Source organism: Apteryx rowi, unplaced genomic scaffold (genome assembly GCF_003343035.1).
Source record: "Apteryx rowi isolate R43461 unplaced genomic scaffold, aptRow1 scaffold_236, whole genome shotgun sequence".
NCBI lineage: Eukaryota > Metazoa > Chordata > Aves > Apterygiformes > Apterygidae > Apteryx > Apteryx rowi.
Window position 1 is genome coordinate 977,610 of NW_020448708.1, and position 13,408 is coordinate 991,017.

General features: G+C 36.0%; 1 protein-coding gene across 2 annotated transcripts in view; it reads right to left on the bottom strand.

Moving 5' to 3' along the window:
- Positions 1-13,408, bottom strand: part of RASGRP1 (RAS guanyl releasing protein 1) — a 53,273-nt gene that overhangs the window by 26,675 nt on the left and 13,190 nt on the right. For both annotated transcript variants that reach the window (XM_026065998.1, XM_026066000.1), the window contains exons 3-6: positions 6,064-6,169; positions 3,898-3,960; positions 2,382-2,513; positions 1,099-1,252 (exon numbers count right to left, since the gene is read on the bottom strand). In XM_026065998.1, the coding sequence (XP_025921783.1) occupies positions 1,099-1,252; positions 2,382-2,513; positions 3,898-3,960; positions 6,064-6,169 (455 nt within the window). The remainder of the gene's footprint in view (positions 1-1,098; positions 1,253-2,381; positions 2,514-3,897; positions 3,961-6,063; positions 6,170-13,408) is intronic.

A 13,408-nucleotide genomic window follows, 5' to 3' on the forward strand; every position in this document is an offset into this window, starting at 1 on the left:
TGATTATCTGATAAAACACTTCAAATGAAACAAAACAAAAATGAGACAACCCCAGGAAAACAGTTTGTGTGCTTGAAAGCTTGTCTAACCAAATATTTCACTTTCCATTACAAGTAAAATAGAAAATGCCATTTGAAAATATGCCATTTGAAAATGGCATTTTCAAGTGCTTTTCTATCCCAAATCTTTACTTTGTTACACACAACAAAAAATGGCAAGCAGAGTCCAGTGGATCTCTTACATATATAACATCCCTTAGACACTGCAAAGGAATGCAGTATTGTTTTCTACTGCCACAGGAAGTCAGTATTATGGGCGATATCCCAAGTTTCCTTCATCCCATTTTACCCCGATTACCGATTTGAGTCAAAGGAGGCTGCTTATTCCCCTGCACAATTATACCACTTGTTAAAATAAAAACAGATTACTTGGAAGAGGATCAAATTGTTTGTTCCTCTTCTTTCCAACAGACTCTGCTCTAACTCTGTTCCATAATTGCTTAAAAGGTTCACTGCCTGTGTATCTCCCTCTCAGAAATGACTGCAGCAAAGAGGTATGTACCAAGAATAAGTATCATTGGCTATTTCAACACTAGTAAAACAAAAAGAGCCTGGAAGAGCCTACAGAATCGTGTAGCAGTATGTATCTGTCCATACATTTAGTGGTTAGCATACTCCCTGGTAAAATTTTAGCTCATGCCAGGTAACACTTTCAACAGCAGCTGGTTATGGTGTGGGGGACTGCACAGACCATGGAGTGTTCTCAATATGCAGAATAGGTCAGCCCACTCTGGTCTGGGAGACATGATAGTTTAGTCATTCAGACATGAGTCGAGCAGATATTGTTCTGCTCAACCCCAGGGCCAGGTGACAGGCCTTCAGGCACTTCATTTACCCACACCAGTCGATATATAGCTAACAGTTTTTCCAGTTGATTTTGTAACTGGCCTTAATCTTTCCAAGTTTCCTCCACCACAATCACTTTGACAGTGTCCAATCACTTGCACTGCAGGGTTAATATGGTAATACCAGTCCTTTTCCATCTTTTCTACCAGCTTCCCACCTTTGTTTAAAAAAATAATAATAATAATTCACTTACCGATATTCTTCTGAAAGACTTGAATTCAAGATAGGTAAGGTGGTCCGAGAGCTCCTCTGGCTCAAGGTGATCAAAAAGAAGGGAGACTTTCCGTTTCTTACTGGTGTTGGCCTTCACACGCTGTGTTAGCTTTCTGGACCAATCCCTGGAATTTCTTTCAGACAAATTTTAAAACAACCCTGAGTTATCTTCTGAATAGCAAACTTTTTTTCTCCCCGTAACAGAAAACACAGTTACACTGTTTTCACACTTCACAGTGATAAAAAGTGAATTACTTGAATTTCTAAAGAGCAAGCTCTTTTCACTCATTAAGGATTATATGACAAAAATGATATTGTTGGTCTTTAAGTATTATTTTAATGTAGCATGAAAATACAGTACAACTATATTGCTAAATAACATGAGATCATATACTGCACTTTCTCAGAATTGCTGTCCCTAATTTTCTGTCTCCATTGAATATATCCCAGTACTCTTTCATTTAATAGTTCTCAATAGATTTCATTGACCAGATTCTCGATACAAGATGTTCCCCTATGCTATTTGTCTATGGAGTAACAAGATTGAATTGGTTTTGAAAATCTAAATATCCTCTTTCATAGCCAGATATGGAATATATGTCAAATTCTGCTCTGCTTTGCCTGTGCATTTCCAATCAAAGTGCAAATTTACACTGTTAGACAGTTCCACAGAGCTATCTTACTCTTATTAAAAAGGATGGCTCACTTCCCAAGGGAGAACTATGTGAAGTATAGCTGTGGGATTTATTCATGCAGGATATGTCATTTCATAACTAAAATGAAAGAAAATAAACATCAGGAGTTTGACAATGAAATAAACTCTACCCTCTCACTGACCTGTGGCTTTAAAAATGCAAAAATATTTTTTTACCTCATGTATTACCTGATTAAAACATATTCTCCTTTCTCATTGACTTCAAGTAATCTTTCAAAATCTTTCATTCTCTACAAGTTTTCTGAATTCCCTGCATAAAGTAAAATTTATCTAGCATAGAGAATCAGCACAAGGTCTACATGACAGTTAAATTCAACCTAAGCCATTCTTAAAAGCCATTCTATTTCTTTACATAATATATATTTCATCTGTACGGATGTGTAAACTCTTGGAAGGATAGACAACACAGGACTGTTCTCCTGCAATAGAGTAAAACTATCCTGCTATAGGACCATTATCCTGCCATGCTAGAGACACATTATATTTGAATAAAGGAAATTTGATAGCAAAAGTTTGTTTTCCAAGCATATTGAAACTTTGACACTCACATTTGAGTTGTGTCAATTAGATGACAATGTAACTCCACACCATTAGCTTTTACCAGTTCTTGAAATTCCTCCATGGTTTTGCTTAGTTTGGAATCCATTTTGAACATAACCCAGAACTCTGTAATCCAATACCTATTGCAAATTGAAAATACAGGTGGGGGGAAAAAAAAAAAAAAAAAAAGATTGTGCTGTAACATCAGTAAGACTGAGATGTAGATAGTTTTTTCTGTTTATGGTTTCTTTTTCTTCTTGATGAACTTCAGGGAATAAATCTTGCTTTTAAATGCTTTCACTACTTTATCAGAAATTTAAAATTCAAGATTAAAAACAGAAAAACTAATGAGAAACAATCTGGTTTAATGCTGTGTAAAACTATTGACCATGTATGTTTGCAACAAATTCAATGTTAGTATATCCAGTTTTACATCATACCTAGATAACATACATATTTCTTTCTTCTTCATGAACTTGTAGAATTTGGCCAAATTCTACAAGCTTTACATATTCATGTAAAACTTGAAATTATTTGGTCTGAAAATTAAGAAAGTGCACTATGATAATAAGAATTTAATCTATTAACTGGAGAAAAATGTTACAAATTAAATTTTTAAATATATTTAAAAATTTATAGATGATTGTTTCACCTACACATATAAAATATTTTTTGAGACTACACTTTTGTATTCTAGGCATTCAAATTGTTTCAATCATATAAATTTCAGTTCCCCAGTGTGACTTGTGACCCATGCATGTGAAAATCTGTGCTTGTTCCAAAAATGGAAATGCACATTCTTAAGGACACATGCTTGTATGAATTCTGCCTGCAAGAAAGTGTTCTCAGATCACACACAACACCAAAACATTCTGACCTAGCCAATAACCTTGAGAAAACAGAATCATCATCATTTAAGAGGAAAAAACAAACAAAACCCCTTATTTTTGCTAACTGCTACTACTTATACCCCATTTTATGTAAAGGAGATATATTATATGCTAATCTGTTAGCATAGTCAAATCTATTTTTTCCTCTCTCTTATTTTCTCTAAACTAAGATACTGAACTTTGCAATACACTTAATTCAAAAGAAAAAGTATGATCCACAATCACTGCAAGTGACTAAGGAGAATCATCTATTGAATACAATAGTTTTGCCTAACATAAAAATAGCTGCGATATCCCACCTCTACTTTTTTTTAAAAAAATAGAGCTACAACATAACACTAGACACAATGCTACCTATTCCTGAGCACTGTCAGTTTTCACTGATATGTAGAGCACAGATTCACAGAGAATCAGTTCAAAATTATGATCCAATTAATTCTCGCACTCATCTTCATGGATCTGCACAAGGCCATTCGAGCATTTTTGTGTCAAGCTGCTTAAGCAAGTCTTGAAAAGCTGTAGGAGTACAACTGCTTCTCTTTTTAATGTCAGCTTAAGATACGCAAAAGCATTCTTATGTAGCTGTCCATGTGCCATACAATCTAATAACTACCAAACAAAAAAATATTCTTACCTCACAAAATAGCATATCTTTACACATAGCATGGAAGATTTCTTTTCTAAAGCATTAAGATAGGTAGAAAACTGTTAAGGAAAAACATAGCCATTCGTATATGATACAAAACATAACACGCTTGGTATGTCCCTACCCATAATCAATAGGAATCATTCCACTGATGTCATTTAACATCAGATTAAGATTTTATACAAAACATATACAATGTGCACACCAAGACTATTAGCAGAAGTGTGCTGTAGACAGGACAGCTGCAAGTAATACTGACATAGCCGCTCAAGCACTGAGTAGCATTTAGTGAAATGAGCCTGCTTTCTACATGTGCTCCTTTGAAACCTGCTTCACAACTTATTATAAAACTCCTGCACTCACACATCTCACTAAAATATGAAATAATGCCAAGTTCATCAAGAATTATTTTTATGAAAAAATACTCTTTAGTTAATTATGATTCACTGAAGCTTTTTCTAAAATGGATGCCATTTTCATTTAAATATAACCAGTTATATACAACACTGGAGAAAAATCTAAAATACCTCTTCTCACTAACCTCATGTCTCTAACTGTTCAATAGTTTTCATTTCACATACTAAGATAGCTGGAAAAAAAAAAAAACCCACACCCCACGTTTTTAGTCTATTAGGTCTTTGGTGCAAAATAACACGTTTTTGTACAGTAACTAATTTCTATTGAAGACATGGAAAATCCACTCGGAAAAATGTTATGCATATCTTAATTCTTCTGCTGTAGATTATGCACACTTTTGCAGTATTGCACAAAATAATTTCATGAAAATATCTTGCAGACCCTCTCACAATCTGATAGAATTTGACTGCAGCCTGAATCTACTGCAACTTACGGGCTATACCATCCATCCAAGATTTAAGTGCCAAGATTAGGTGCTTAAATTACACTGACTGTAGAGCTAAGGAGGTTTGAATAGGAGCCCAAGTATTTTGAATGGCTCTGAAATGAACGTCTGAAGTTAGATGGTGTTCAAATCATCAAAAACTATCTAAATACACTGAAGTAATTTCAGGATGGAAAATGGTGAAACTGGGATATTTCCAAGTTTTTTTAAAGTACAAAAGTCCAGATTATTTAATCCATTCAAATCTGTCTTTATTTTTCGCTGATTTTGCAGGGAGCTATATGCAGAGTCAAAATCCAAGCATGCAAAATATGCAAGTCTGGTAAAAGTTTGAATCACTCTCTGATTGTAGAAAGTGTTAGTTTCCAGAAACAGGCAAGCAAATAGCAATTACTTTCTTCCATTTTCAGAATAATGCATGAGCCTAAATTTAACATGACATTATACCACACTGGTAGTGTGGTACATTTGATGTAACATTTACTCCATATTGTGGTTAGAGAAGCATCAGGATGGTCAGAATCTAATGTTATAGCAAATCTCTGTTGTAAAAGATGCTGCCTTTAACCCAATGAGATACGGAGCTTGGGGGAAGAAAGGATCATCTAATATAATTCATACCAAGATTGACTAGAGATTCTTAGCATGTCAGGCCTGCTTCCTAATTGCATTGTGCTCAACTATTTAGGAGTAAACATTCTGTAAAGCTAGTAAGTCAGGTAATATATTCCACAATTAAAAATTGCTAAATAAGACAGACTGATACCACCAATATGATCTTAATAGCTTTATTGTGAAAAGCAGTGACTTCAAAACAGCAACAAATCAAGAAGATATATTTTATAATTAAAAAAAATTATAATTTTCTTCAGTGCACACTGYAATTTTGAGTTGTGTGAGAAACAGTATTTGTGAAAATGTTTCATCTCCAAGTGATGCAATCATACTTGGGATATTTTTAAAAATTATGACTTTTGTTCCTTGCCCTTCTACTTGTATGGAGAGAGAGATCTGAAATTTAGGCCCAGGTTCACAGTAATTAATTGAGGTGCCTAAATTAACAGCTGTTAGATGTTTCCTTTATAGCTAATGGAGGGTGAATTATCCTACTTCAGATTTGGTGTTTCACCTTGTCTCTGTGGATCGTAAGCAAAGAAGTTAAAGATCGGTATATTGCTTTATTAATGGAATAGTGATATACCCATGGATTAACTATTCTCTGTTTATGCACTTCAACACTGTCAAGTATATCTAATTTTACCTTAACAGCAGGTGAATATTACAAAGGATATAGATCGATGAGTTTCTGGAGCATGTCTGCAGAGGAGATGATAAATTGATGCATGGTCAGAATTATCTTCAGCAGCTGGTTGTTCTGACATGCATTTCCTTCTGAATCTGAAAAAAAGAAGGCAGAATATTCTTATTGGAATCTTACCAAAACTTGGTAAACAGCATGCAACAGGCTTTTTCAGCATCCTAATTTTTAAATCAGGCCTGTTCATCTACGTTATCTTAAAGATAGCGGTTACTTACTACATTAGGAAACTCATTATTTTTCTGAAGAGAGCTATACAATACCACTTTATTTTTTACATTGCATTCCATTACAAGAATCTAGAAGACCCTTACAGAAAAAAAGCTGCATCTCAAAAGCACTGAAAATATTCAGAGATAAATATGCATACTGATTTCAGCCTAGCAAAGCACTTAAACAAATGCCTAACTTTAGGAAGATCAATATATCCTTTGAAACAAAGTAATAAATTGCAGCACAAAAGAATTATTGACTGATCTGCATCAGTAATCTCAGTGGTATGACTGAACTTAACGAACAGAGTGGAGATATTTTTAAGTGCATGTGAAGCTTTTTGCTCAGCTGATATACATGTTGCCAAAAAATACACATAGAGTAGGTTCTACACACAGGTATGAATGCAACAAGATATCACCTAGGCAGAAGTCCTGAGATGCTAACTTGTGCATACTCTCAAGGAGGACCCAAATGTCCTAACACACATTTTCTTAAACTGTTCATTACATGGATATCACTTGAACCAGGTTTTTAAAACTACCCATCCTTCTGTTTTATTTCCCCACCATCTGGAGAAGACCAAGGACACCAAACATGCCGGAATTTTTAAAAGTTTGCATTTCTGTAACAAACACTGTTGTGTGTTTTGTAAATATTCAGAAATGATATTTTTGCATAGACTGATGAGAGAACCTAGCTGGTTTGAACCAGAATTGGACACCCATTCAAGCATGAAAGAAAATTTATTTTTTGAGTGATTGTAAACATATTGTCCTGTATGAGGATGCATGTAGTTATTACTCAAAACAGCAACAGCAATAGCTACATATGTAGTAACAATGCACAATAAGGCAAAATGGAAGCAGCAGGTAAAACATCAGATTTGCAGCATATGAAGCAGCATCTATTACTATAGGGGAAAAAAAAACATTTTTAAATTGTACAGCATTGAAAAAGAGCATTAAATTTAGCCCACTAACAGAATATAATCCAAGTTAGTAACTGAGCAACAATTTCCATGCCTTTATACAGCAAAGTACCAAATGTGAAGTGCAGACTCCAGAGCCAAGGCCTTTCCTTTTGCACAGTAAATTGCATCTTTAGTAGAACTAATAAAGCCTGATTTCCTCTAGATCTGTCCCCTTCTATTCTTCACTCCACAATAGTCCTATTCACGCCTTTTATCACCATACTCTCCCCTGAAAGTCGTCTCCTCCCCTTCATCCACATCAATGCTATACTACTCACCCATACTACTCAAAGCTATCAGCTACTCAAAAGGCAACACATGCTGTGATTGACTTGAAGGTGACTGGCCAGACAGCAAACCAAACTGGACAAATTCTGGGCTCATTCAGCAGCCCTTCCACAAATGTGGGCACCAGTCTAGGTGTCTCTCTTCTACACATTCAATTTACACAACATTTGTAGGGAACTAATCTTTGAAACTCCTCCCTTTCCATTAAATTTAGTTTAATCTGGCAAAGAGATTGACCCTTTAACTATTTTATGAAGAGCAGAACTAGTTCAGTGGGAGGGTGACTGAGGATGGCCTAAGCCTGAAGTTTACAAATGAAGGTACTGTTTTAGCCGTCTTTTTGAACCCCTGAAAACAGAAGATATGCTGGGTATCACATCTGGTGTGAGTAACTTCATTTTCCTACTAAAAGAGTATTCAGTTTGCCAGAAACTCAACACAATGAGGAGTCTTGAAACCTCTTACTACCGCAAGCCTGTCAGGCAAGATGGGCAGAAGAACGCTGATGGGTGAACTCTGCAGAGCCTCTGTGAACATGCATCAGGCCACTCAGCATTATCAAGCTCAGAACAGGAACATTAGCATCAAGTAATCTTCAAAATGGAACATGAGGGGCCACTTTATGTATCTTTTACAGTTGCACCTAAATTGTTTTGTGGATCAGGCTCCTAAGGAGCAATTCTATCTTTAGTTATACATAAGGTGAAAGTCTGTGTGTCCCATAGCCACATAAACGAGGTACAGTATACAGTATAGGCACCAATAGTATAGGCTAAAAGAAGGAGAGGAGATTTAAAGCAACCGGTGCTTAGAAAACCATTAACAGCATTATAAATCACAAATTTATAAAAAGTAACAAACCCAAAACATACACTTCCTTCTTACTGTCTGTAGGAAATGAAATTTGTGTGTGTGTGTATATATATATATATACACCCCCCACACACACACACATACATATATTTGTATAATCATTTTAAGCTTCCTTCATCAATCACAAAGTCAGCAATTCTGTCTTTATTTTTGCTTCATTTCAATCAGAAGTAGCTTATGAAAAATGGATCTTTTTAAGGTAAGGGGGATTTCAGGTTTGTTTTTTGTTGTTGTTGTGTTTTCTTTTTTAAACAGCTGATGCAGTATATATTAGCCCAACATTTTAAGGCAAACTGAAACGTCTGTGCTAATATCACCTATTTTGACAGAAGGAAGTCATTGAGAGTTCACATGATCAGCTTGTCCAACAGACCCAGGGGATAACAGTCTCTCCGCAATGGAGTGCGGCAACAGCTGAGCCAGCAGGCACTAGCATCTCTTACTGGCTCCATTAGAAACTTAGAAAAAGCTCTAACTAACTTAGAAAACTAGGCTCTTAGAAAACAGGTCTGTTTATAGTCTCACACTGATAAAAACTGATGTAGAGAGAGCAGTGGAGAGTTAGGAGAATAAGGTGTACTGTTTGCCTCCAATTTGGGGCCAGCAGAAAATTTCCTATGGGCTGCTATTGCCAACGTAAAATTTAAAGCTAAACTTTCAAAAGATAATAAACAAACCCCAATACATCTACACTAAAAAAAAAAGAAAAAAATATCCTGGAGATAAATCTCTATAGGGTTATTCTCAGCCTCTTCTTTTAATACAACAACAGGTTTAAATTAACAGAAGCAGCTGCAGACAGATTTACAGATTTGCACACTTTTTAACAGTCCTTCCAACCTCCTTTTTTCCATGTATTAACGGAGCTCCAAGAACATGATAGGGCATTCACTAACCTTGAGAAATACTGAGTGTTCTGCTCAGCAAATGATTAAACTAAGACAAAATGAAGAGCTTATAAATATTCTATTACTAACCGTGGGCACATCTTTGAAAGTCAAAGGCTTTTTGGCAGTCATGTACAAGAATGATAGAGCATATTTTATCGCCTGCTTTAAAACATCAGTATATAGGTTTAGAATCTGTTCAGGAAATCAGTAGAGTTAAATGCCCACCGTCAGGAAGCAGTATTTTGGACTGAATCAGTGCATGTTCCCACAAGACAGCAGTCAGAAACCATTTTTTTGCTATAATATTCAATATATTAATTGTATTTAACCATCCACCGTTGTCTGTACAGATGAGAGAAACATACTGGCAGTTGAACTGCAAACCAGAGGAGTCAGGGTTCTTAAGAAATGACATACAAAATTGCAGTTAGACAGAGAGTTGAATGACTGAAAGAGAATACTGACCAGCTGTCTCCAAAAGAGGATAGAAGAAAAGTATTGACTGTTTTGATACAGAAGTTATTCTAACAGACTAATGGAAAATAAAAATTAGGATTGGTGAATAGGCAACTACATCACACTTGAAAAAGATCCTAAGCTGTCTCTTGACTTAGAGTATGAGCTTTTAGTTTTACAGCATGAACCAAAGCTTGCGTGTTCCTTGCTTGTGTTCTCACATAATTTCATTCATTACTTAAGAATCTGATTGGGATATAAACTGTCTGGGGATTAGAACAGGTGCTCTGCACCAGGGCACTCTGAGCAAAACACCCACTATTCACCCATGGAAGTGGGGAAATTGCAGAGGAAGGTTGGGACAGCAGAGATCATGATACTTAGCCATTTTGGATCTGTCTTTTTTTACTCTTTCAGGATCTCCAGGAACAGTAGAATTATTCTAGACTTGCACACAGAGCCTGTATCAATTAACACCCATTTTACAAAACTGGTTGATCTGCTAGAGCCTCCATCTAAGAGTTCTTACTTAACCAGAAAAGCAGTTCAATACATGCTTAACTTGGAAGTCAATATGGCTATGTGCACACGTATTAAGTAACAACAGCTGCAACTGTATCACCAGCTTTTCAAAAGCGTGCAGAATCAACAAAATCCACAGAGTTAAACTGGTAAAAACGGGCCCGAGGTGAGAAGAGACTCCAGCTCATAGTTTCAGATTAAGAACTGTCATTGGGTACTTTGCATCTCTGACCACTAGGTCACTTATTTGGAAAGCTCACCTCCTAAAAGTAGCTGTGTGTAAGGAAGCACCAAAAGTTATGGTAAACTATATTTGTGCAAATGATGCAGCCAATAAGACGACTTCCCTTACTTTTTTGCAAGAGTGCCTCTGTATGCTACACCATTCACTCGAACCTCCAGCAGTTTCTGTTAAAAGTTTCTTGAGACTCATTTTCATTTCCGTTTGTATACCTGTTTCTAACCACACACCATGCTGAGCAGAAACCACTGAGTGAATACTAAATAAAGTGGAATGGGTGTGTTTCAGCGAGCCAATTTTACCTTAAGAGAATGCTGCAAATATACTGCATAAGTGTTAGCTTTGTTTTATTGCAGCAAAACAACCCACCAACTGCATTCTTTTTTCCTGTAATTGCCCTTATCATATTAAGATATTTTAATAAATACTCTCTGAAACAAAGAAGAATACACCAGTTGAATATACTTTTCCAGCATTTAACTACATGTGAGAGCACAAAGACATTTAGGGCTAAGTATTTTACTACCTATATAGTAGCCAGATGCCACTAAAAATAACAATTACAAAAGTTCCATTGCATATGTGAGACTCAGAACACACAGGAATAAGAACATCCTAATTAGGCCTATCAGCTACTCTATTGCATTATCCAACTTGTGATGCCCTGTGACCCATGATTTAGAAATAACTGAAGAATCACTTGCTCCTAGAGCAGTTGGGGAAATCAAAGCACTCAAAAGCAAGGCTAAAGAACAAACTGCCTGCTTTTCACCATGTCCTGATGGCCACCAAACCTGTGCTAAAAGTACTTAGAGAGTATATTCTATAGTCAGCATCATTCTACTGAGACCTTTCCACTCATATGAGTGCAAGCAAAAGGTGACAGGAAGAATGCCAAGAATGTCTTAACTGAACTGAATTTTGCAAGAAGTTATTTTCCTAAGAGCCTTTTATTTCATAAGCATTGTCTTTGCAGTAGGCTCCAACTGTATCACCTAGTGTACAATTTGAAATACATCAGAAGTGAACCACAGAACACCGGCATCATATGATCAGTGACTAAATTGCTATCAACATGAGTAACTAATATAAACCACCTGAAGTCTTCTATCAGCCATCAGAAACTAGCACCAGAAGTAATACAATGCAAGAAAGCATCAAGCAATTGCCAGGTAGTCTTAAGCTAAAAGTAACAGGTTACTCTACTGAGGTGCTGTGTAGATTTCCTTAAGATTTTTGCCAAATGTTTTGTCTGATGGTTTAAAGAAGTTGGTGGGAGGATGGTGTTATAAATGTCCATCTGTAAAGATAATTAAAGGATCATGTGATATGAAAACTGGGTGGACTGAAGCTGTCAAGGTCTAGCATCAGGGAGCTTGATGAAACATACAGACACATGAAATATGGAGGTACAAGCAGAGGTATGTGCTGGGGTTTAGTGACTGAGCTGAAACAGTACAATTGCCATGAGTCGGCATCTCTGCCCCACATGAGAGGTGCAAGTACTATGAGATAACCTTAGAAATGCTACAAGGAACCAAAGTTGAATGAAATATTTCATGGATACTTCATGAAGGTTTCCCCAAAGGCAGGTAACATGCACTCTGTTCCCCTTCAGTTTAAAACATATGTAGCACATATAATAGTTTTCTTACTACAGGTTTATTGTTGCAGCATGGGAATTTGGTACCCCATAAAAGAAGTCTTTTAACTGCCCCATTTCTAAATTGATCAAATTTGGTCAGTATCAGATTCATAAGAAGCCACTGTCTTTTGTTCATCAATTATGACATATTATCACCGAGATAGAGCAGAGATTCAATTTAAACTAGGGCATTTACTTTTTGAGTTGGAAATAGCCTTTTATTTTTTTAATGACAGACGAAACCTCAGTTAATGGAGAAACTAGGGCTAAGACCTAATGTACTCTATTCCTCCGCTCCAATGTAGAATCAGTTTTCTCTAAAAAAGAATGTTTCAGAAACAGTTTAATTCACTGTTAAAATTTTACAATGATAGATTTCTCAGCCTCTGTAGGTGACTTATTCCAGCATTTGAACACCTGCCATTAGAGACTTCTCCCTACTGTTTAGTCAAGGTCTTATGGCAACTTTGGTAGCTTAAGCCCATTATGTCCTGACCTGACCTCCAGCAGACAGAAAACAAACAAACAAAACAAACCACACACATGCACGTTCTCTTCCCCTTGCTAATATATTTTCCTGATTTAAAGCTCTCTTCCCTCTTCTCTTATCAGAGCTAAGAAACATCAACTTTCTTAATTTTTTTCTCAGAAGCCAGGTTTTCTAGGTCTCTCGTCATCTTTGATGTCCTTCTCCGAATCCTTTGTACTTTGCACCTTTATGAAGCAAATGTATAAAGTACTCCAGAGGAGGTCTTAGCAACAGAGTTAGAAGATTACTTTGAATGTCTTGTACATCACACTTTTTTAAAAAAAATAAATATACATATATATACTTATATACATCTCCCCTTAGAGCATCTGTCTTTTCTGCAGTGGTACAATATCATTAAATCACTTTCATTTTTACAGTCCATCTTCACCTTGAGATCCTTTTCTGTAGAAATGCTGCATATTGAGGAGTTCACCATATTTTGTTTTTATAACTGGTTACCCTAGGTGTAGAACTTAGCACTTGCCCTTAGTGAATTCTCTTTTATTTCATACCTATTCCAAATGGTTAATAACTTTCAGAAATAACATAACTTAATTATAATGTTCTTACAAAGATGATACACTAATTAGGTAAAAGAATGACTGTTTTATTTTTTAGTTGCAGCAGAAAGAAGGTGGAATCTTTTAGCTCTCCTGCTTACATTTAATTCCAAAAGAGATGGTGGT